The sequence below is a fragment of the Hypanus sabinus genome, chromosome 2 (genome assembly GCF_030144855.1).
Source record: "Hypanus sabinus isolate sHypSab1 chromosome 2, sHypSab1.hap1, whole genome shotgun sequence".
In the NCBI taxonomy this organism is placed as follows: Eukaryota; Metazoa; Chordata; class Chondrichthyes; order Myliobatiformes; family Dasyatidae; genus Hypanus; species Hypanus sabinus.
Genome location: NC_082707.1, coordinates 62,851,302 through 62,872,399, shown reverse-complemented (window position 1 = coordinate 62,872,399; position 21,098 = coordinate 62,851,302). Strand labels below are relative to the sequence as shown.

The 21,098-nt window shown below is 38.6% G+C and overlaps 1 protein-coding gene across 1 annotated transcript in view; it reads left to right on the top strand.

Moving 5' to 3' along the window:
* The window catches only part of smc4 (structural maintenance of chromosomes 4), a 74,214-nt gene that overhangs the window by 43,031 nt on the left and 10,085 nt on the right, over window positions 1–21,098 (top strand). The window contains exons 15-20 of the mRNA XM_059947156.1: window positions 5,562–5,641; window positions 8,827–8,979; window positions 10,009–10,135; window positions 11,705–11,894; window positions 13,842–13,986; window positions 20,421–20,594. Of these exons, the coding sequence (XP_059803139.1) occupies window positions 5,562–5,641; window positions 8,827–8,979; window positions 10,009–10,135; window positions 11,705–11,894; window positions 13,842–13,986; window positions 20,421–20,594 (869 nt within the window). The remainder of the gene's footprint in view (window positions 1–5,561; window positions 5,642–8,826; window positions 8,980–10,008; window positions 10,136–11,704; window positions 11,895–13,841; window positions 13,987–20,420; window positions 20,595–21,098) is intronic.

The following is a 21,098-nucleotide window of genomic DNA, read 5'->3' as shown; positions in this document are numbered from 1 at the left end:
GTGCGCTGCGTCACATGCCTGCACAGTTTAGCCTCTTTGCCCCGATCAGTTTTTTTTTAAAAAAAAGGCTTCTCTCCAAGATGCCTTTACTTCACTCTCTGCCTCTTGCTTTGATTTAGCCCTTGGAAAGAATTGACGAAGTTAAGAAACTGCAAGGTAAAAAGACCCTGATGTGGGTTGTATACAGCCTTTGAACACCAGCCAGAATATGGGGTACTGTTACAAGAATTTTTTTTTGTGTGCCATACTCTGCCGGAGCCTAGATGACCATTTTTGTTTCAAGTGGTTGTCTGGAGGAAAGATCTGTGAGTGGTCCCCCACGTCCTTCTCACAGCGCAGTGTTGTTTTTTTTTACGAGGCTGAGTTGTGAGCTCAACACTCAAACCGACATGGATGGAAAGTGTGTCCAGAAGCAGCTCGACTGGATCTGAACTTGGGAACCTTCACTCCGGAGTCTGGTGCTGATGTCACTGTACCACCAGCTGACATTTCAATAATAGCATCTTGTATTAATGATCAGTGAGAGACAGAGTTATTGACTAAACTAACAACTACATTAATTCATCCACTAAATACCTTGTGTGCACATCAACTAAGTTTTCCTGACCTTCCATGAACATCAAAGAACACAAAGGATTTTACCAGTTGAAAAGGAGTTTCTGCTGCTGGCTATCTGTTCCTTATAGTCCTGTTTTGAATAGAGAGCTTAAGGTGACCTCTTAGGGGGCAGTGATCATAATATATTAGAATTCACCCTGAAGTTTGAGAGGAAGAAGGTAAACTTGGATGTATTGAGTAAAGGTAAATATACTGTAGGTGTATGAGAGGAACTGTCAGAAGTTGATTGGAAAGGGGCAGCACAGCTAATGGTAGAGCAGGAATGGTTGGAGTTTCTGGGAATCGTTTGGAAGATGTAAGATAGCTTCATCCTAAAAAGAAAGAAGTGTTCTAAAGGGAGATGAAGCAACCATAGACTGAAAGGGAAGTCAGAGAGGGCATGCAATATAGCAGAAAATAGTTGGAAATTAGAGGTTTGGGAAGCTTTTAAAAACTAATGGAAGGCAACTTATAAGCAATAAAGAGTGGAAGGAATGCAATATGGCCAATAATGTAAGAAGGTAGCAAATTTTTTTCAGATTATACACGATAAAATAGAGGTGACATTGGACTGCTGAAAAATGATGTGTGGCCGTAGTAACGGGGAACAAAGGTGTGGCAGGAGAACTGAACAACTGTTTTGCTTCCATTTTTGCTTCCATTTGCTTCCAACAGCAGTGTTGCAGAGATTCAAGAGTGCCAGTGCAAAAGTGGGTGTGGTTGCTATTACCAAGCAGAAGGCGCTTGGGAAGCTGAAACATAAGTAGATGAATCACCTGGACCAGATGGACTACACCCCAGATTTTTAAAGAGGTAGCTGGAGGCATTAGTAGTGATCCTTCAAGAATCACTGGCTTCCGAAATGGGCCAGAAAATTGCAAATATCACTCCAGCCTTTATCAAAGGAGGGAGGCAAAAGACAGGAAATTATAGGCTAGTTAGCCTGACTTCAGTAGTTGGCAGGATGTTGGAATATATTATTGAGAATGAGGTTTCAAGCTGCTTGGGGGCACACACAATAAAGTAGGCCAAAGTCAGAGTAGTTTCCTTAAGGGGAAATCTTGTCTGACAAATCTGAAGCTCTTTGAAGAAGTAACAGGAAGAGACAAAAGCGGGTCGGTGGGTGTTGTTTACTTGGCCTTCAATGAGATCTCTTGTGTGGCTGCTAAACAAGATAAGAGCTCATGGTATTACAGGGAAGATACTAGCATGGACAGTTTGGCCTACTGGCAGAAGGCAAGGAGTGGGAATAATGGAGTCCTTTGTCTCTATATCTAATGGTGTTCCAGAAGTGTTGATGTTGGGTCCGCTGCTTTTCATGTTACATGTTAATCATCTGGATTACCCATTCGATGGTTTTGCGGTTGAGTTTGTGGATGATGATGATGATGCAAGTGGACAGGTAGATATTGCTGAGCAAGTGGTGAGTCTGCAAAAGGGCTTGGACAGATTAGGAGCATAGGCAAAAATGATGGAATACAGTGTATAAAAGTCAAAGTAAATTTATTATCAAAGTACATACAGTATGTATCAGCATACAGTCCTGAGATTAATTTTCTTGCAGGCATACTCAATAAATCCAATAACCATAATAGAATCAATGAAAGATTCAGCAGAACAGGCAACCAGTATGTAAAAAGACAACAAACTGTCATTGCAAATAAGTAAACAAATAATGTTAAAAATATGAGATGAAGAGTCTTTGAATGGGAGTCCATAGATTGCGGGAACAGTTCATTGACAGCCATGAATGAAGTTATTCCCTCTGGTTGTAGGGTAATAACGATTCACATGTTTCTAGTTTCAGGTTGCTCTTTTTTTTTGCTATTTTGCATTTTGAATCAGGGTGACCTACAGATATCAAACACTCTGTGGAACTGAATTGTTAGGAGCTGAACTGAAATATGCCTGTAATAAACTCAAAATGCTGGTGAACTCAGCAGGCCAGTCAGCTTCTATGGAAAAGTGAACAATCGACATTTCGGGCTAAGACCCTTCTTCAGGACCAGAAAAAAGGGATTATAAGTTAGACCAGGGGTCGGCAACGTTTACCACTGAAAGAGCCAATATGGACCCATTTCCCACAGAAAAGAAAACGCTGGGAGCCACAAAACCTGTTTGACATTTAAAATGAAATAACACTGCATACAACGGTTTTTTTTTGCCTTTATGCTATGTATAAACAAACTATAATGTGTTGCATTTATGAAATTGATGAACTCCTGCAGAGAAAACGAAATTACATTTCTGCATGCAACAAAAACATTTTGAACTCCGAAAAAAAGACATTGGGTTGAAGGTTACTCCATAGTTAGCCTACCTTGGATGGAAGAATTAAAAGAAAGCGCGCACTGGCGGGTGTCAGGCATTGGCAGTGGTGATGTATATTAATAGCGATAAAAAAACACGTTGTAGCGGTGTGCTACACGCAGCGCTAAAATAACAACACTGCAGTCAAAGATAACTTTATTCGAACTAAACAGCCTTGCTTTAAAGCCTCCCTCAACCCGTCCCCGTGGGCGCGGATGCTCCAAAAGACACGTACTCACAAACCCCCGTAGGCTATCTCCCTTAGCCGGAACGGTGGCTAATTGTGAGCCGGTTCGGATGTGCCAGGAAATGGGGTCTCCACAACGTTTTATTTAGATTGTACAAGATCACCATAATCTTCAAATTTCGAATTACATTTCAAAAACTAACAAACCACGGGGAGCCACAGCACAGAGGTGAAAGAGTCGCATGCAGCTCCGGAGCCGCGGGTTGCCGACCCCTGAGTTAGACAGTGGGGGAGGGGAGAAAGAAGTACAAGGTAGTAGGTGATAGGTGAAACCGGGGGGGGGGGGGGGAGGTCAAGAGCTGGAAAGTTGATTGGTGGAAGGGCTGGCGAAGGAGGGAATCTAATAATAGAGGACAAAAGGCCACAGAAGAAAAGGAGGGGAGGAGCACCAGAAGGAAGTGATAGTCAGGTAAATACATGAGGGAGGAGGGGAGGTCAGTGACCGAAAGTTCGAGAAAATGATGTTCATACCCTGACAGAAATTCAAGGTGTTGCTCCTCCTGCTTGAGTGTGACCTCATCATGGCAGTAGAGGAGGCTCTAGAAAGGCATGTCAGAGTGGGTAATTGATCCTCACTACCCCCTCCCCACTCCACATCCTTCACCATTTTTCCCTATTCTCTAGCCCTTTATCTCTTTCACCGATTGACTCCCTGGCTCTTTACTTCACCCCTTCCCCTCTCTTGGTTTCACCTATCATCTACTACCTTGTACTTCCTCTCCTCCCCCGACACCTTCTTACTCTGGCTTCTAATCTCTTTTTCTCTCATCCTGATGAAGAGTCACGGCCCGAAACGTCAATTGTTTCCTCTTTTCCATGGTTGCAGCCTGGCCTGCTGAGTTCCTCCAGCATTTTCTGTGTATTACTTTGATTTCCAGCATCTGCAGGTTTTATATTGTGTTTTCTGCTTCCTTTTTTTAAATTGCCATTTGTGCAATTTTCATTTTTGGATGTGGGGTTGTGGGTTTTTCTTTGAACGGATTCCTTGATTTTTCTTTGTTTTGTGGCTGTCTGGGAGATGAATCTCAGAGTTGTATAGTGCAAACATACTTGGATAATATATACTTTCAATCTTTGAACCCGGTTTTGTGAATCCTGATGCTTCTGTACATTCTTCCTGATGAGAGCATGACCTGGGTCGTGGGGGTCCTTGATGAAGGATGCTGCTTACCTGTGACAAAGCTCCATATAGATGTGCTCAATGGTGGGGAGGTCTTTACCCATGATGGACTAGGCTGTTATCAATTACATTTTCATTCAATGACATTGGTGTTTCCATACCTAGCTATGATGCAGCCAGACAATATACTCTCCATCATACAGTTATGGAAGTTTGTCAGGGTTTTAGATGGTGTGCCAAATCTTTGCAAATGTCTGAGGAAGTAGAGGCATTACCATGCTTTCTTCGTAATTGCACTTGCATGCTGGGCCCAGGACAGGTTCTCTGAAATGATGACACTGAGGAATTTCAAGTTGCTAACAGTCTCCATCTTTGATTTCCCAATGATGTCTGGCTCGTGGACCTTTGGTTTCCTCCTCCGGGAGTATAGTCATGCTCTTTGGTTGAAAAAGTGAAAGTGTAAACTATTCTCAAAACGGGGTTCGAATTCAGAAACTGGAGATGCAAAAGGATTTGGGAGTCCCAGTGCAGGATTTCCTAAACATTAACTTGCAGGTTGAGTCGGTAGTAAGGAAGACAAATGTGATGTTGGCACTAATTTTGAGAGAACAAGAATGTAAAGGCAAGGATATAATGCTGAAGATTTATAAGGCATTGGTTAGATCACATTTGGAGTATTGCTGACAGTTTGGGGCCCTTATCTCAGAAAGAATGTGTTGCATTGGAAAAGGTTCAGAGTATGTTTACAAGAATGACCCTTGTTAACATATGAGGAATAGTCATAGCTCCAGGCCTGAACACAATTGAGTTTTGAAGAATAAGGAGGGGATCTCATTGAACCTATTGAACATTGAAAGGCATACATAGTATGCATGTGGAGAGATGTAATAAGTGAAAGGGATTAGGACTAAAAGGCACAGTCTCAGAACAGCAGATATCCCTTTAGAATAGAGATTAGCCAAAGCGTGGTAAATTTGTGGAATTCATTGTCACAGGTGGCTGTGAAGGTTAAAGCAGAGGTTGATACGGTCTTGATTAGTAAGGGTGTCAAAGATTATGGAATAGGATTGACAGGGAAAATAAATCAGTTATAGTTGAATGGCAAAGCAGATTCAAAGGGCATGAATGGACTAAATCTGCTATGTCTAATGATCTTGTTTTCCTTTGCTTCCATGGAGAGCCTAACCATTTTATTACACAAGTAACTACTAGTGCATGCCTGTTGGGTATTAACCAAACTTGTATTGATTTTTTTAAAAAGCATATGAATGATCTGTTCGGTTTCAGGTACAATGACAGGTGGAGGGGGGAAAATAATGAAGGGGAGAATGGGATCTTCATTAGTGGTTGAAACAACTCCAGAGGAGGTAAGTCTGTGTCCAATTTTTAAGTTGTTTCATGTTAAGAACGTGGGCATTGAACTTATAAATTCATCTTGGAATTTCAGATATGATAGCATTTCTGTTCAGTCATTTTAGCTTAGGATAAAATTTCAAAATCCTATTCACAAAAACTTAAGTATTACTTTAAGTATTCTCTTACAGTTAAAACCATTCTTTCATTTTGTTTTACTTAACCAAAATGTTAAGATAATTATAATTTTAAGATTGCATGTATCGAGTATTTTTCATATTTGTCCACATACAGTGCCTTGGAAGAAGTACTTGGCCTCCAAACTTTTGTTCATATAAATTAGTATTATAACCATGGATTTCAATCAATTTAACTGAGGATTTTTATTTGTGAATCACATGCCATTTTTCCCCCACAGTACTGCCCAAAAGCAGAAAAAATTGTGAAATTCCCTTTTATTGAGTTTCTATAGAAACTCAGCTCATTAGCCACTCATTAATACCATTGGACTTAGTGGTGAGAAAACCACCTTTCTCAAGCTCTGTATGTCTAGGGTAGGTAAGACTTGGGTCCTACCAAACTGGAAAGTTGGAGTGTTTCAACCACCCAAACCCGAATCTGAGCAAATACTGGCCATGTGAAATTATCCATTGGCAAGAAACAACAGATCATACACCGCGTGCAATTATAAAGAAGGTGTATTTACTAATTTCAGCTTAATCAAACAGTTATTAAAAGAAGGAATTTTAAAAAAGGCTCGTAATTAAACTGAAACTCAAATACTGTCAGGCGAGCACACTGCTTCTACAGAAAACTGGTAAATGAAATACCCATATCATTGGCAGTAAACATCTTAACCAGGGCATTACAATTGTGAAGCATAAGGATTTTTTTAAAAAAATTAAAAACTGAATTGTCAGCAGTTCAAAAGTGCTTAATGCTTAGTTGAACCACCTCTTGAAGCTATTGTATCTAGCTGGCTTTTTGAATAAGTCTCTATTAGCTTTGCATGATGTGATGCAAGATTTGTCTATCCTTTCAAAATTGTTCAAACTGCCAGGTTAGTTGGGGAGTGACAGTGGACAGCAGTCTTAAGGTCTTGCCAGAGATGAGATGTTCGATTGGGTTAAGGTCAGGTCTCTGGGCCACCTAAGGTCATTGTCCTGCTGAAAGACTACCTTCCTCCCCTGGTTCAGTTTTCTGGCAGAGGGTAGCAGGTTTTTATCCAGGATCTCTATTTAGCAGCATTCATCTTCCCATCAATCCTGACCAGATTTCCAGTCCCTGTTGCTAAAAAGCATCCCCGTAGCGTGATGCTATCTCCATCATACATTTCAGTAGGGATGGTGTTAACAGTAAGTACTGGCTGATGTGCAGTATTAGATTTACCACACATACTACTTGGTCTTGTCAGATGAGACTAAAGCAGAACTTTTTAACCTCAGCACTTTCTACCACATCTTTACTGTATCTTCTAAGTGATGCTTTGCTACAGACAAAGCTGATTTTTTTAATGTATGTATTTTAATGGCTCAGATTATTATCTCTGGTAAGTCTTTTTTTTTTGGTCCTGAGCAAGTAGTACAAGTTAAGAATTTAGTATGTTATAGAAGTGCTGCTTTATTATCAAATATTATCAAATGAATGCATAAAACAAATTGCCAAGACCGTATTGCCTACTTTTGTGGATGCAAGGGGCCCTTGTATTATTCAGAGGAAAAAATGGTACCCATGCTGCTGCCCTAGGCATTATTAGCCTTTAATGAACACCTCTAAACATTTGCTTCGGCTTTTGGCATTCTAGGTCATCCTGATACTGTGGAAAATGTAATGTCAGTACAAGTTTGTTCCTTGTTCTTTATAGAAGTGTGTACCCTATCTCAAATGAAGTGCTATTTCCTATTTGTTTAATTTAAAATTGTCTCTTTGTTCCATACTATCAATTTAATTGTAATGTAGAACTTCTCCCATTGTACAAGAACACAAAGGAAAAATGAACAAGTGTAGGCTACCTGGCTCCTTAACCTTGTACCACTATGATCATATGTGACTGCAGATAACACATTTTCTTTATCATAGCATTATGGCTCTCAATCCACTGGACTTCCAAAAATAATGTTTTATCTCCACCAATTACTACTAATGAGCTTGCCGCCACAGCTATAAGATAGAGAATTCCATAGATATGCCACTGTGTGGAGGAGGATCACAGAAGCAACTGTGATACAAAAGCAAACATGCTTATACACTCTGATTTAAACCACTTGACTAATGAGAGGTTTAAAGCGCCATTACTTAACAGTTGCCGAAAATTTATTCTGAATTTTCTTAAAACTTGACACATTATTGTTGATGAAATATTTTTTTTAAATCTAAGTATTCTAAGGTACATATAATTTATCCCTTGATAGTTATTTGCTGTGAGCAAGTCTAAGATCTTAGTATATGCGTTAAATTAATTTTGGCTTTTAAAGGCAAAATTACCAGTAATCGAAAATGAACATTTCATGAAAAACAGCATTGGACAACTAATTTGCAGGTCTAACATTTTAAATGGGAGTTGTAGATTTTTCAGGAAGTTTTTTCAATCAATTTCAATACATTTTGTATTTATTCTTCCATTTTTACCTTAACAAATTTCCTTTTCTGGGTTTTGCCCATATTTTAGAATTGTCTCTGCATCTACCAAAATGTTGCTTTGAACAATCTCAGAAATATCATTCAATCTTTCAGTTACTTTGAATTCCTTGCTGTATTTATTTTGGGAGTAATATTGAAGATAACACCCAACACCGAGTTCACCTGATGCCTTTTTATACACTTGGTGTCATATGGTTAAATTTCAATACCGCCAAGGTGGATTCATCTTTCTTTTATCACATCAATAATCACAAATCTGCTGCTTTGTTTTGCTATTTACTGACCAAGCTATAATATAAAGCTACTTAGCAGTCTACCAGATTTTAATAGAAACTAACCAACCATATTTGGTAGAAATCATCTGAAGTAAACTACAGTCACTGTTGTGGCATTTTAATAGTACCATTGCCCTGCAGTGTTACAAATTTACACCAGTCATTTGTTTTTGGAACACAGTCTCGGTGAGGTTTTATGTTTTTAAACTAGTTTCCAATTAAGTACTTCAGTTATTTTGAGTACTTAAGGCAACTAATGTAAAGATATTTTTGAACCAAAATAGATGGAAAAAATGGAGACTAAATTGCAAAAGAATTTGGCAATGGCACAAAAATACCAAGAACAGAAAAGTAATTTGGAAGAAAAAGTGGTTAAGATGCGGCAGAGTATCAGGGAGATGAAAAACACGTTGGAAAAATACACAGCAAGCATACAGGTTTGTAATTTTAATATATTATTTTGTGACATTTGTTAAATATAGTTCCATTTTACAGGGCCATTAGATCAGCTATTTTAATATAGTAGTATTAAAATGAGGTATAGTGTAACTTTTGATATGGAATCTGGTTTCAGGTTACCATTTAGATTGGATTAGTAATATGTAACAATGAAACTTATGTTGGTCTCTTTAAAAAAAAGTTGGGTGAAATTGGTCACTAAATTCAGTTAAGCAAATTTACACTGGAAATCAGTCACGTTTATTGAACAAGATTATTTCAGCAATAGGTTGCATTTGTGCAGCATCTTTAAATTAGAAAAGTTGTGCAGGGTTCTTCTGGAAAGAATCTGATTGATAATTGAAAAAGTTTGAGGACTACTCTCAAAAATACTTTATCCTGATCTTCTTGATGAGTACTTGCTGCTGTTATTCCACCCATACAGCAAAGGTGGACTAGCTTGCATGTAGTTAATAACAAAGCAAATAAGGTGTTTTCCAGCACAAATTTTTTAGCAAGTATTTAAAAAATTAACATACAAATTTTAAGTATTGATCATTTATAGTATAATTAATATTTTTATTGGTTGAATATTTTTCGGTGTCTGCCATCTGTATTCACATATTCCAAGCTTTGTGATATCTTATAAGCATGGAGCTATGGCTTCTTTTTCCTGAGAGCTGGGTAATGTCTTGCTGTTAATTTTAGTGAATTAAAATGCCAACTGTTTGTTTAGTAGGAAAGCTGTTAAGTTAGTTACCAGACTCTTGGCTGATATTTTAATTTTGCATCTGCGATAGTAATTATCTTAAAGTAACTTTCAATTGCAAAACTCCACTGCTCCGTGGTCCCTGTCCATAAACCCTGCAGTCTCTAAAGTCATTCCAAACAATGTACATACAATATGGGTCAATTCAAAAAAATTGTATTTTTAGAGTTATGCAGGAATTGGCCTTCACCCCTAGAAAACTTCAAAATGCCACCACATTGAAAGATTAGTTAAACAATGAGATATTTGCTTAAATTAGGGCCTGACTGAACAGGAGGTTCACTTAACAATTCGGGTGAAGGACTTTGAAGCAAATGTGGTGGCAGCAGTTCCTGATCAGAATAAACAGAAAGAGCTACAGAGGGTATTGGACACTTACAAGAAAGGTGAGCTTGAGTTCATTGTTATGTATCTCTTACTTTATTTGGAGCTTTGTATGAGGAATGTATTCTTTTCAGTTGCAAAACTCTTCTGCTTAGAATCAGTTATTAGTGTTCCATATACCCTGTCCATAAATCCTACTTTCTATCTTCTACGTTGTTCCAAGCAATGCACATACACAAAACAGGTTACTTTTAAGAATTATTGTGATTTTAGAAAGAATCTCTACTTGGTTTAAAATATTCTCTGCTAATAAGTAACATTACTTAAGGAAACATGCCTAAGGCACTTTTTTTTATTATTTAGATGATCTTGTCTATATGTCATCTAATATTGCACTCATCTGTGCCCTTTAATATATCAAAAATGTGTAATTCTTAGAATTGACTTTAACATCTCAATCATGAATAACTTAAAAATCATTTTTTTAAAAGCACAGCAAGAATTATCGGCTGATCTAGTGAATGACAAGACCATTGGTACATAACTTTTTTTTGCCACTGGGGAAGGCCAGTTGAATCATTGTGGATCATAGCAATGAACATGAACATCTTGAGATTGTCATTCCAAATACATTGATCTAGGCTACAGATGGAGTCCTGTGGTGGAGTATTCACTAACTTCATTTTCTCAGCAAGAATCTGGTGCAGGTTCAGGGACTTTGTTATCATAGCCATGTGTGTTTGGGGAGTTAATTGTACACTAAGGCAGGCAAAATTTTTCACTGTGCCACAAAGGTTTTATTTATTTGGTATGGCTTCCCTACATAGTCATACCTCGCAGAATTAGGCCATTTGGCCTAACTGGCATTTGCTAACCAAGATTCCCAACCCAGGTTTGGCCCATAACCTTCCTAGCTTTTTTCTTTGCCACCCTTTTAAGTAAAGGGACAACATTCACTACCCTCCAATCTGCTAGCGCTTCACCATTAGCTAACGATGCAAATATCTCAGCCAGGGCTTTGACAATTCTCTAGTGTTCTACAATGTTCTTGGATAAACCTGGTCAGGCCCCAGAGATTTGTCTGCCTTCATATCTTTTAAGACAGCTAGCACCACTGGTGCTGTAGACCATCCCAAAGACCTCCCCATTTACTTTCCTAGTTCCAAAGTCTTAATATCTTTTGCTATGGTAAAAAAAAAGGCTAAGGTATTTCCTTTAGTCTTTAAGGAGCCTTGATTTTGTAGTTTTTTTTTCTTAATTCTCTCTGTCAGGGTTATCATATGCTTCCTTTCAGCCCTCCTGATTTCTTTCTCAAGTACACTTCTATATCCTTTGTATGCCTCCAGGGGATCAACTTCAAGAATAAGTCTCCCATAATATCTCAGTGATGGTGTTTTTTTGTTTGCATTCTTCATGTATTCTCCAAGTTTGGATCATGTGCATATTAACAAAAATGTGCTAGTACTGTAATACTTCGTTCATTTCAGTTTTGCATTCCTTGTTAAACTGTCATATTATTGGAAAAATAATTCAGAATTTTAGTAATTTCTGTTTTTATTTAGGTGGTGCATTTCACTGAAATAACTACCTTTACACTTTTGGTAAAAGTTGTTCTATTTTTCTTTCTCCAGAGTATGAAAAGGCTGCAGCAAAAGCTGGGAAAATTGAGGCAGAGGTGAAACGATTGCATGAACTTATTGTTGAAATCAACAATAAAAAACTTAAAGCCCAACAGGATAAACTGGATAAAATTAACAAAGAAATAGATGATTGCACATCTTCCATTACAAAAGCACAAGTTGCTATCAAAACAGCAGGACGGTAAGTTTGAAATGCCCATGGGACATATTGCCCATGCAGTTGGAGAGACAAAAGTACACATTTTATGCAAGTGGTCTTTCATCAGAACTCATAAAAGGATAGACATACATATTGTGTGGTTCTGATAAAATGTCATTAGCCTAAATATATTACATTTCTTGTTTCATGGATGTTGTCTGAACTCCGCTAGATATTTCCAGTATTTATTTTTGGATTTTTACCATCCTCTATATTTTGCTTTTGTTAAAGTGTAATTCTTTTCAGCAAGACCAGGCAGATTGTGGAAGAGAAGAGTGCTGATGTGTTGAAATGTCAGTGCTATTGCATGATAGTTCCTTGAATTTGGGTTTCATTTTGACATCAGGTGTTGCATTTGCGAATTTTGCACGTTCTCCATGTGATCATGTGCCGCAATTTCCTCTCGCATCACAAATAAATGCCAGAAAGCAAACTAGCTATTCTATAAATTCTTAGTGTTCAGGGGAAATAATTAGAGGAGTTGATAAGGAAGAACAAGGTGTGGTTACAGACAAATAAAGCGAGATCAAATGGGCTGAACGGCTTCTTATTTGGTAATGAATTAATTAGGGAAAGAGAAGATACTTTGATAGAGTGAAGATGGGAGAAATTAAATAATAAAGTTAAAACAAAAATTTGAAGATCAGTAAAAATGCAACCTCTCCATCATGATGGATCCCTGTGCTTTGTGAACAAAGGCCTAACTTGTCCTTATTCAGTAAAGCCCTCCTTGGCCTGACTGAGCTTGTGCTGGCCTTGAAAGACTTCTCCTTTATAACTTGTATGGATCAAATTTAGCACATTGAAAAGCAACCAACCCACTTTGGAATAAAAGCATCAGACAATTTTGAGGCTTCAATGCTTTTGGGTTTTTTAGGCTTCTGTTCATCACATTGCCTAGTTGTATTTTTTAGCCCACTATTCATATTTGATTTGCAATTTGAGAATTGAGAGACAAGATAGAATTGGGTCTTGTAATAATTTTGAAGAATTGAAATTTTATATCTCAAGGTGTGATAAATTTGGTATTAATATCCCACCAACTGTTAATCATACATTGTTTTGTGCTTTTTGTAGTTGAATTGTTGAACAGGCGTCTTGCAGTTTTGGTTGGGTTTATTTTCAGTGACTTTCTGATTGATACCATCAACTTTATATACTTAAAAGTAAACTACCTGATTCAAGTGGCTCTAATGGAAGAAATATAATCACTACCTTTGTATTTCTTCTGAAGTTGTTTTCCATAGTTTATCCAGGTGAAGGATTGATTTGTTCATTGTTCTTTCAGTACACTATAATTGATTTGTTATTGGTGATATGGGCCATTCACAAATTACAAGCACAAAGTGTAGATTAGGGTGACTACATTTTGGTTTATCCCCTGATACGAGCCATGTGCTTCATTTTCCTACTTAATTACCTTTAAATCTCAACTCTGGCCTCTGTTCTTGGCTCATTGTGTTGTTTCCAGCAGCAAAGTTTGACATAGCCATCATTTTGGGTATTTCTGTACCTTTTGTTAGATCATAATTGTATCTCTCTCCCCCCCACCCCCCCGTTTTTAAAATAACAACAGCTGTTGGAATGATTCTGTTTGACCTTGATGCATCACTTGGTTCTTAATATACCCTTTTTGATTTGCACCATTTATTTTATCATTTAAATGCCATTGTCTTCCATCTTGTGGCATTAATTAAGCATCAACTTTTCCCACTTCTGGTTAAATGTTAACTTTTTTTCTCTCTGCAGAGCCTCTGACCTGTTTTCTTTTCCGTTTTCATTTAACAATTTAAACATCAAATGTTCTTTGATTTTCTAACCCTGTTTATTGCAGTTTTTTTTCTTTTTTTGTCATCGATTAGATTTCAGGTGACCTATTCATGCAGCTTGTAATAAATAATAAATGATACCTTTTTAAATATCTTCCAGAAATTTTAAAAAAGCAGAAGAAGCAGTGAAGCGAACAAGAGAAGAAATTGAAGAGAATAAAAAGGAGATTGAAGATCTAACAGAAGAACTGAAGAAGTTAGAAGAAGAGGGTGCTATAGTGCTCAAAGAATGCACTGAAGCTCAGGTACATTATGCAAGTTGCTCCTTGCACAAGTTGTGTTACACAGTTAAACTTTGCAAAATTAGTAATTTAACTCAAACATATTAGTTTAAGAACAATCCTCGTGGAATGGTCTGCACAGACAATTTGGAGACATCAAAGTTCAAAGCCTAAAAACTAAGAATGATTACTGATAGAGGAGTGGTGTACTTTGGGTGGGTAAAATTTCTAATGAATAACTTATTCTTGTTAGACAACATTAATGCCACTAACTTTTGCATATTTGAAGTAAAATATTTTCCAAGAGGTAAAGGGACAAGATCAAAAGGGGTATTGGAAGCATTAAAGAAATCCCAGAATGTGGTCTACACAACTGAAAAAGACTTCCAATAAGAGATCAAAGCAGAGAAAAGAACAGGTTGATATGGATATACCTGTGAACCAAGGATTACAATCTCAGAATACGTTGTCCAAAATTCTGGACAAAAATGAGTAATTATTTCACTTGGGGGAGTGAATTTCAAATTCCCTACAAGAAGTTTTTGAAAACTTTGTTGCTGAATATATTCAAGGTGGAATTTGATAGATTTTGAATTTTCAGGGATTAAAGTGTTGTTATAGGAAAGTGGCTATGGTGTAATTGATTGGCATAACAGGAACATGTGGCTGAACAGTCTGCACAAAGTTTTATATCTTTTGTTATGACACATCTAAAATAATGATTTAGTTTGTGTGTCTGTGTTCCTGAAATGGGCAATTGACCTCAATGGATATATTATTAAAGTCACTGTATTTAGGGATGAAATCTGAAGCTCATCTCCCCCAAGTTGTGGTAACATTCTGGAACTCTGCCCCCAAAATTCGGTCAATTGAAAATTTTCAGGTCAGTGAATTTATTTTGCTAGAGAAGAGTAACCAGGAGAATAGTGCAAAGGTGAGTATTCTCTAAATCTAACCACTGCAAAGCACCACTTCAAAAACATAGAAAAACTTACAGTACAATACAGGCCCTTCAGCCCACAATGCTGTGGCTGAACATATACTTACTTTAGAAATTACCAAGGGTTACCCATAGCCCTCTATTTCTTTTTTAAGCTCCATGTACCTATCCAGAAGACTCTTAAAAGACCCTATCATATCCGCCTCCCATCACTGTTACCGGCAGCCTATTCCACACGCTCACCACTCTTTGCGTTTTAGAAAAAAACAATTTACCCGACATGTCCTCTGTACCTACTTCCTAGCACCTTAAAACTGTGCCCTCTCACGTTAGCCATTTCAGCCCTGGGGAAAAGCCTCTGACTATCCACACTATCAGTGCCTCTCATCATCGTACACCTCTATCAGATCATCTCTCATCCTCCACCGTTCCAAGGGGAAAAGGCTGAGTTCACTTAACCTATTCTCATAAGACCTATTCTCATTCCCTATCCAGGCAACATCTTTGTAAATCTCCTCTGTACCCTTTTTATAGTTTCCATATCCTTCCTGTAGTGAGGTGACCAGAACTGAGCCCAGGACACAGTGGGGTCTGACCAGGGTTCTGTATTGCTGCAACATTACCTCTTGGCTCTTAAATTCAATCCCATGCCTGATGAGGGCCAATGTACCGTATGGCTTCTTAACCACAAAGTCAACCTGCACAGCAGCTTACAGTGTTCTAAGGACTCAGACCCCAAGATCCCTCTGCTATTCCACACTGCCAACAGTCTTACCATTAATACTATATTCTGCCATCATATTACACTTACCAAAATGAACCACCTCACACTTATCTGGGTTGAACTCCATCTGCCACTTCTCAGCCCAGTTTTAAACCCTATTGATGTCCCACTGTAACCTCTGATAGCCCTCCACATTATCCACAACACCCCACAACTTTTGTGTCATCAACAAGTATACTATCCCGTCCCTCCGCTTCCTCGTCCAGGTCATTTATAAAAGTCACGAACAGAAGGTGTTTCAGAACAGATCCCTGAGGCACACTACTGGTCACCGACCTCTGTACAGAATATGACCCGTCCACAACCACTCTTTGCCTTCTGAGGGCACACCAATTCTAGATCCACAAAGTAATGTCCCCTTATTTTCTCAATAAGCCTTGCGTGGGGTGCCATATCAAATATCTTGCTGAAATCCATATACATTGCATTTACTGCTCTATTTATATCAATGTGTTTAGTCACATCCTCAAAATTTCAATCAGGTTGGTAAGGCACCTTTGACAAAGCCATGCCGACTATTCCTAATCATATTATGCCTCTCCAAATGTTTATAAATCCTGTCTCTCAGGATCTTTTCTGTCAACCTACCAACCATTGAAGTAAGACTCACTGGTTTATAATTTCCTGGGCTATCTTTACTCTCTTCCTTTAATAAGCGAACAACATTTGCACCCTTCCAATCCTCCAGAACCTCTCCTGTCCCCATTGATGATGCAAAGATAATTTCCAAAGGCTCAGTAATCTCCTCCCTTGCCTCCCACAGTAGCCTGGGGTGCATCTTACCTGGTCCCGGTGACTTATCCAACTTGATGCTTTCCAAAAGCTCCAGCACCACCTCTTCCTTATTATCTACAAACCACATTTCCAGGAAAGTTGGTATATTTTCCAAAATGCAATAAAAACAAAAATCTGTGATATGTTAATTCACATGAACCTTTATTTAACTGACAAAAGTACAAAGAAAAGATTTTCAATAGTTTTACTGACCAACTTAATTGTATTTTGTAAATATACACAAATTTAGAATTTGATGGCTGCAACACACTCAACAAAAGTTGGGACAGAGTTAAAATAAGATTGAAAAGTGCACAGAATATTCAAGTAACACCGGTTTGGAAGACTCCACATTAAGCAGGCTAATTGGTAGCAGGTGAGGTATCATGACTGGGTATAAAAGTGGCGTCCATCAAAGGCTCAGTCTTTGCAAGCAAGGATGGGTCTTGGCTCACCCCTTTGTGCCAAAATTCGTGAGAGAATTGTTAGTCAGTTCAAAAGGAACATTTCCCAACACAAGATTGCAGAGAATTTAGGTCTTTCAACATCTACAGTACATAATATTGTGAAAAGATTCAGAGACATCTCAGTGCGTAAAGGGCAAGGTCGGAAACCACTGTTGAATGCGCGTGATCTTTGAGCCCTCAGGCGGCACTGCCTAAGAAACCGTCATGCTACTGTGACAATTATAGCCACCTGGGCTCGGGAGTACTTCGGAAAACCATTGTCACTTAACACAGTCCGTCGCTGCATCCAGAAATGCAACTTGAAACTATTACGCAAGGAGGAAGCCATACATCAACTCTATGCAGTAACGTCGGCGAGTTCTCTGGGCCCGAGCTCATCTCGGATGGACCGAAAGACTGTGGAACTGTGTGCTGTGGTCAGATGAGTCCACATTTCAGCTAGTTTTCAGGGGAAAACGGGCATCGAGCTTTCCATGCCAAAGATGAAAACGACCATCCTGATTGTTATCAGCGAAAGGTGCAAAAGCCAGCAACTGTGATGGTATGGGGGTGCATCAGTGCCCACGGCATGGGTGAGTTGCATGTATGTGAAGGTACCATTGACTCTGAGGCGTATATTAGGGTTTTAGAGAGACATATGTTGCCATCAAGGCAACGTCTCTTCCCGGGACGTCCATGCTTATGTCAGCAGGACAATGCCAGACCACATTCTGCACGGGCTACAACAGCATGGCTTTGTAGACACACTGTGTGCTTGACTGGCCTACTGCCAGTCCAGATCTATCTCCTATTGAAAATGAATGGCGCATCATGAAGAGGAGAATCAGACAACGGAGACCACTGACTGTTGAGCAACTGAAGTCTTGTATCAAGCAAGAATGGACAAAATTTCCAGTTGCAAATCTTCTACAATTAGTATCCTCAGTTCCAAAACAATTAAAAAGTGTTATTAAAAGGAAAGGTGATGTAACACAATGGTAAACATGCCTCTGTCCCAACTTTTGTTGAGTGTGTTGCAGCCATCAAATTCTAAATTTGTGTATATTTACAAAATACAATTAAGTTGGTCAGTAAAACTTTTGAAAATCTTTTCTTTGTACTTTTGTCAGTTAAATAAAGGTTCACATGAATTAACATATCACAGATTTTTGTTGCATTTTGGAAAATATCCCAACTTTTCTGGAAATGGGGTTTGTACATGCTCAAGCTTTTCAGTCCGCTGTAAGTCATCCCTACAATCGCCAGAGTCCTTTTCTCTAGTGAATACTGAAGTACTTGCACTGTCACACTTTAATAGTCTTGTCCTCTTTCGTCTTATCCTCTTGCTCATCACATACTTGTAGAATGCCTTGGGGTTTTCCATAATCCTGCTCGTCAAGGCTTCTTCTGGCTCTCCTGATTTCGCTCTAAAGCTCCTTCCTGCTAGCCTTATAATCTTCTAGATCTCTATCATTACCTAGATTTTTGAACCTTTCATAAGCTTTTCCTTTCCTCTTGACTAGATTTTCAACAGCCTTTATACACCACGGTTCCTGTACCCTACTATCCTTTTCCAGTCTCAGTGGAACATACATACCTATGCAGAACACCACTCAAATATCCCCTGAACATTTGCCACATTTCTTCCTTACGTTTCCCTGAGAACATGTGTTTCCAATTTATGCTTCCAAGTTCCTGCCTGGGAAACTTGGCAGTAAGGGGGTATATTTCCCCTTACTCCAATTAAACATTTCCATAACTTGTCTGTTCCTATTCCTCTCCAATGCTACGGTAAAGGAGATAGGTGAAGTGGTTCATTTTCCAATACCAGATCAAGTACTGCCTCTCCTTTTGTAGGCTTATCTAAATATTGTGTCAGGAAACCTTCCTGAACACACCTAACAAACTCCACCCCATTCTAAACCCCTTGCTCTAGGGAGATGCCAATAAATATTTGGGAAATTAAAATCTCCCACCATGACAACCCTGTTATTATTACACCTTTCCAGAATCTATCTCCCTTTCTGCTCCTCAATATCCCTGTTACTGTTGGGTGGTCCATATTAAAAACAAAACACCCATTAGAGTTATTGACCCCTTCTTGTTTCTAACTTCCACCCACAGAGACTCAGTAGACAATCCCTCCATGACTTCCTCCTTTTCTGCAGCCATGACACTATCTGATCAGTAGTGCCATGCCCCCACTCTTCCTCCCTCCCTGTCCTTTCTGAAACGTCTAAAGCCTGGCAATCTTAAGTAACCATTTGGGCCCCTGAGCCATCCAAGTCTCTGTAATGGCCACAACATCATAGGTCCAAGTATTGATCCACGCTCTTAAGCTCATCTGCTTTGTCAATAATACTCCTTGCATTAAAATAGATACATCTCAAACCATTGGTCTGAGCATGTCCCTTCTCCCTTCTTTATCACCTGCCTATCTTCCCTCTCACACGGTCTCCTAGCTTTCTCTATTTGTGAGCCTACAGCCCTTCCTCAGACTCTTCAGTTCTCACCCCCCCCCCCCTCCCCCCCAGCAATTCTAGTTTAAACTCTCCCCACCGGCCTTGGCAAACCTGCCCTCCAGTATATTGGTCCCTCTTGGATTCAAGTGCAGCCAGTCCTTTTTGTACAGGTCAATCTTGCTCCAGAAGAGGTCCCAATGATCCAGAAATCTGAATCCCTGCCCCCTACTCTAATCCCTCAGCCACGCATTTATCCTCCACCTCACTCTATTCCTATACTCACTGTCATGTGACACAGGCAGTAATCCTGAAATTTCTACCTATGTCGTTGGTACCAATATGTACCACGACTTCTGGCTTCAGGATATCGTGGACTTGATCAGAAGCATCCCAGACCTTGGCACCTGTGAGGCAAACTACCCTCCATCTTCCTTTCCTGCGTCTACTTTAATGATCAATGGTTAAAAGGGGAAGCTATTTAATCTTTGTGATTGCAACTGGGGAAAGTGTCTTTCTTTCAAACCTTTAGTGATAGAGGTTTTATTTGACTAAAATTGTGGAATTGAGAGTAGTTACATAGATTTAAGATGGTCATAAGGAAAAACCATTTAAAATAAAAATTGATAATACACTTCTACCTTTTCTCTGCTAGCAAGTTCCAGCAAAGTTTTATTTAGTGTGTGATTCATGTTTGTGGTTTGCAAGTTAATTTGCAAATTGCTATTGCCTTTTTCCAGGGGCAAAAATTGCTTATTTTGCAAAGAATCAACTACTGTGTTTTAAATTGATAGTATTTGGCTGGAGCTTTTGAATATAAAATTTGCATATGTACAGTATATAACATAATTTTGCTATTAAACATTCTTATTTTACTGAAAGGTCTTTTTCTGAAATTTTCCGTTGATAACAATTGCTGAACTGTTTACAATAGTTTAATTTGTATCGCTGGTTGAGTTACTTAAGCATGATATATAAGACAACAGAAATAAATATTGATATGAATTATTTAAGAGCTGTTATTGTGTTCACTACTTCTCTGCTCTTTTGCATAGGAACAATTAACAATTGTAACTGAGGAACGTAATTGTTTTCTGCAAGAGTTAAAAACAGTTCAGGAAGAACAACAGGCACTTCAGAAAGTATTTCTTAACATTCGTCTGAAGTTGGAGCAGATTGATGGACACATTGCAGAACATCAATCTAAGATTAAATTCTGGCAGAAAGAGGTAAGGCTGATGAAACGGCATGTAATTTACTAATAGAATGCTAATGACTTTAAGTTTGTCCAGGGAGTAGTTGATCTGCATTAACTAGAAAAGAATGTGTTTATTTTTTGGCTTGTGCTAACTGCTTTCACTTGGGGCTGCTTGCAGGCTGCCTACAGATGACCTCTGCAGCCTGTATTAAGCAAGGGGGGAATGTGACTAGAGTTCCACTTGACTTGTGTCCAACCGCTCTTCAATGTGGCAGACAGGAGATTATAGTGAATTAACTGTTATATTTTGCTGTAAAGCTTCCTACAATAAAAAGCTTGCAAGTACAGTGGATTCCAGTTAATTGGGACACATTGGGCCAGTATATTTTGGTTCAATTAGCTAAAGTTGATAGAAATAGTTTAAAAAAACGTATAGAAAAGACAAACTACCGGTTAACAGGGTAACAAATTATGTATTAAAATGAATACAGAACAAATTAGAACATTAACAGTACTTGGTGGCTGTCTGTCATAT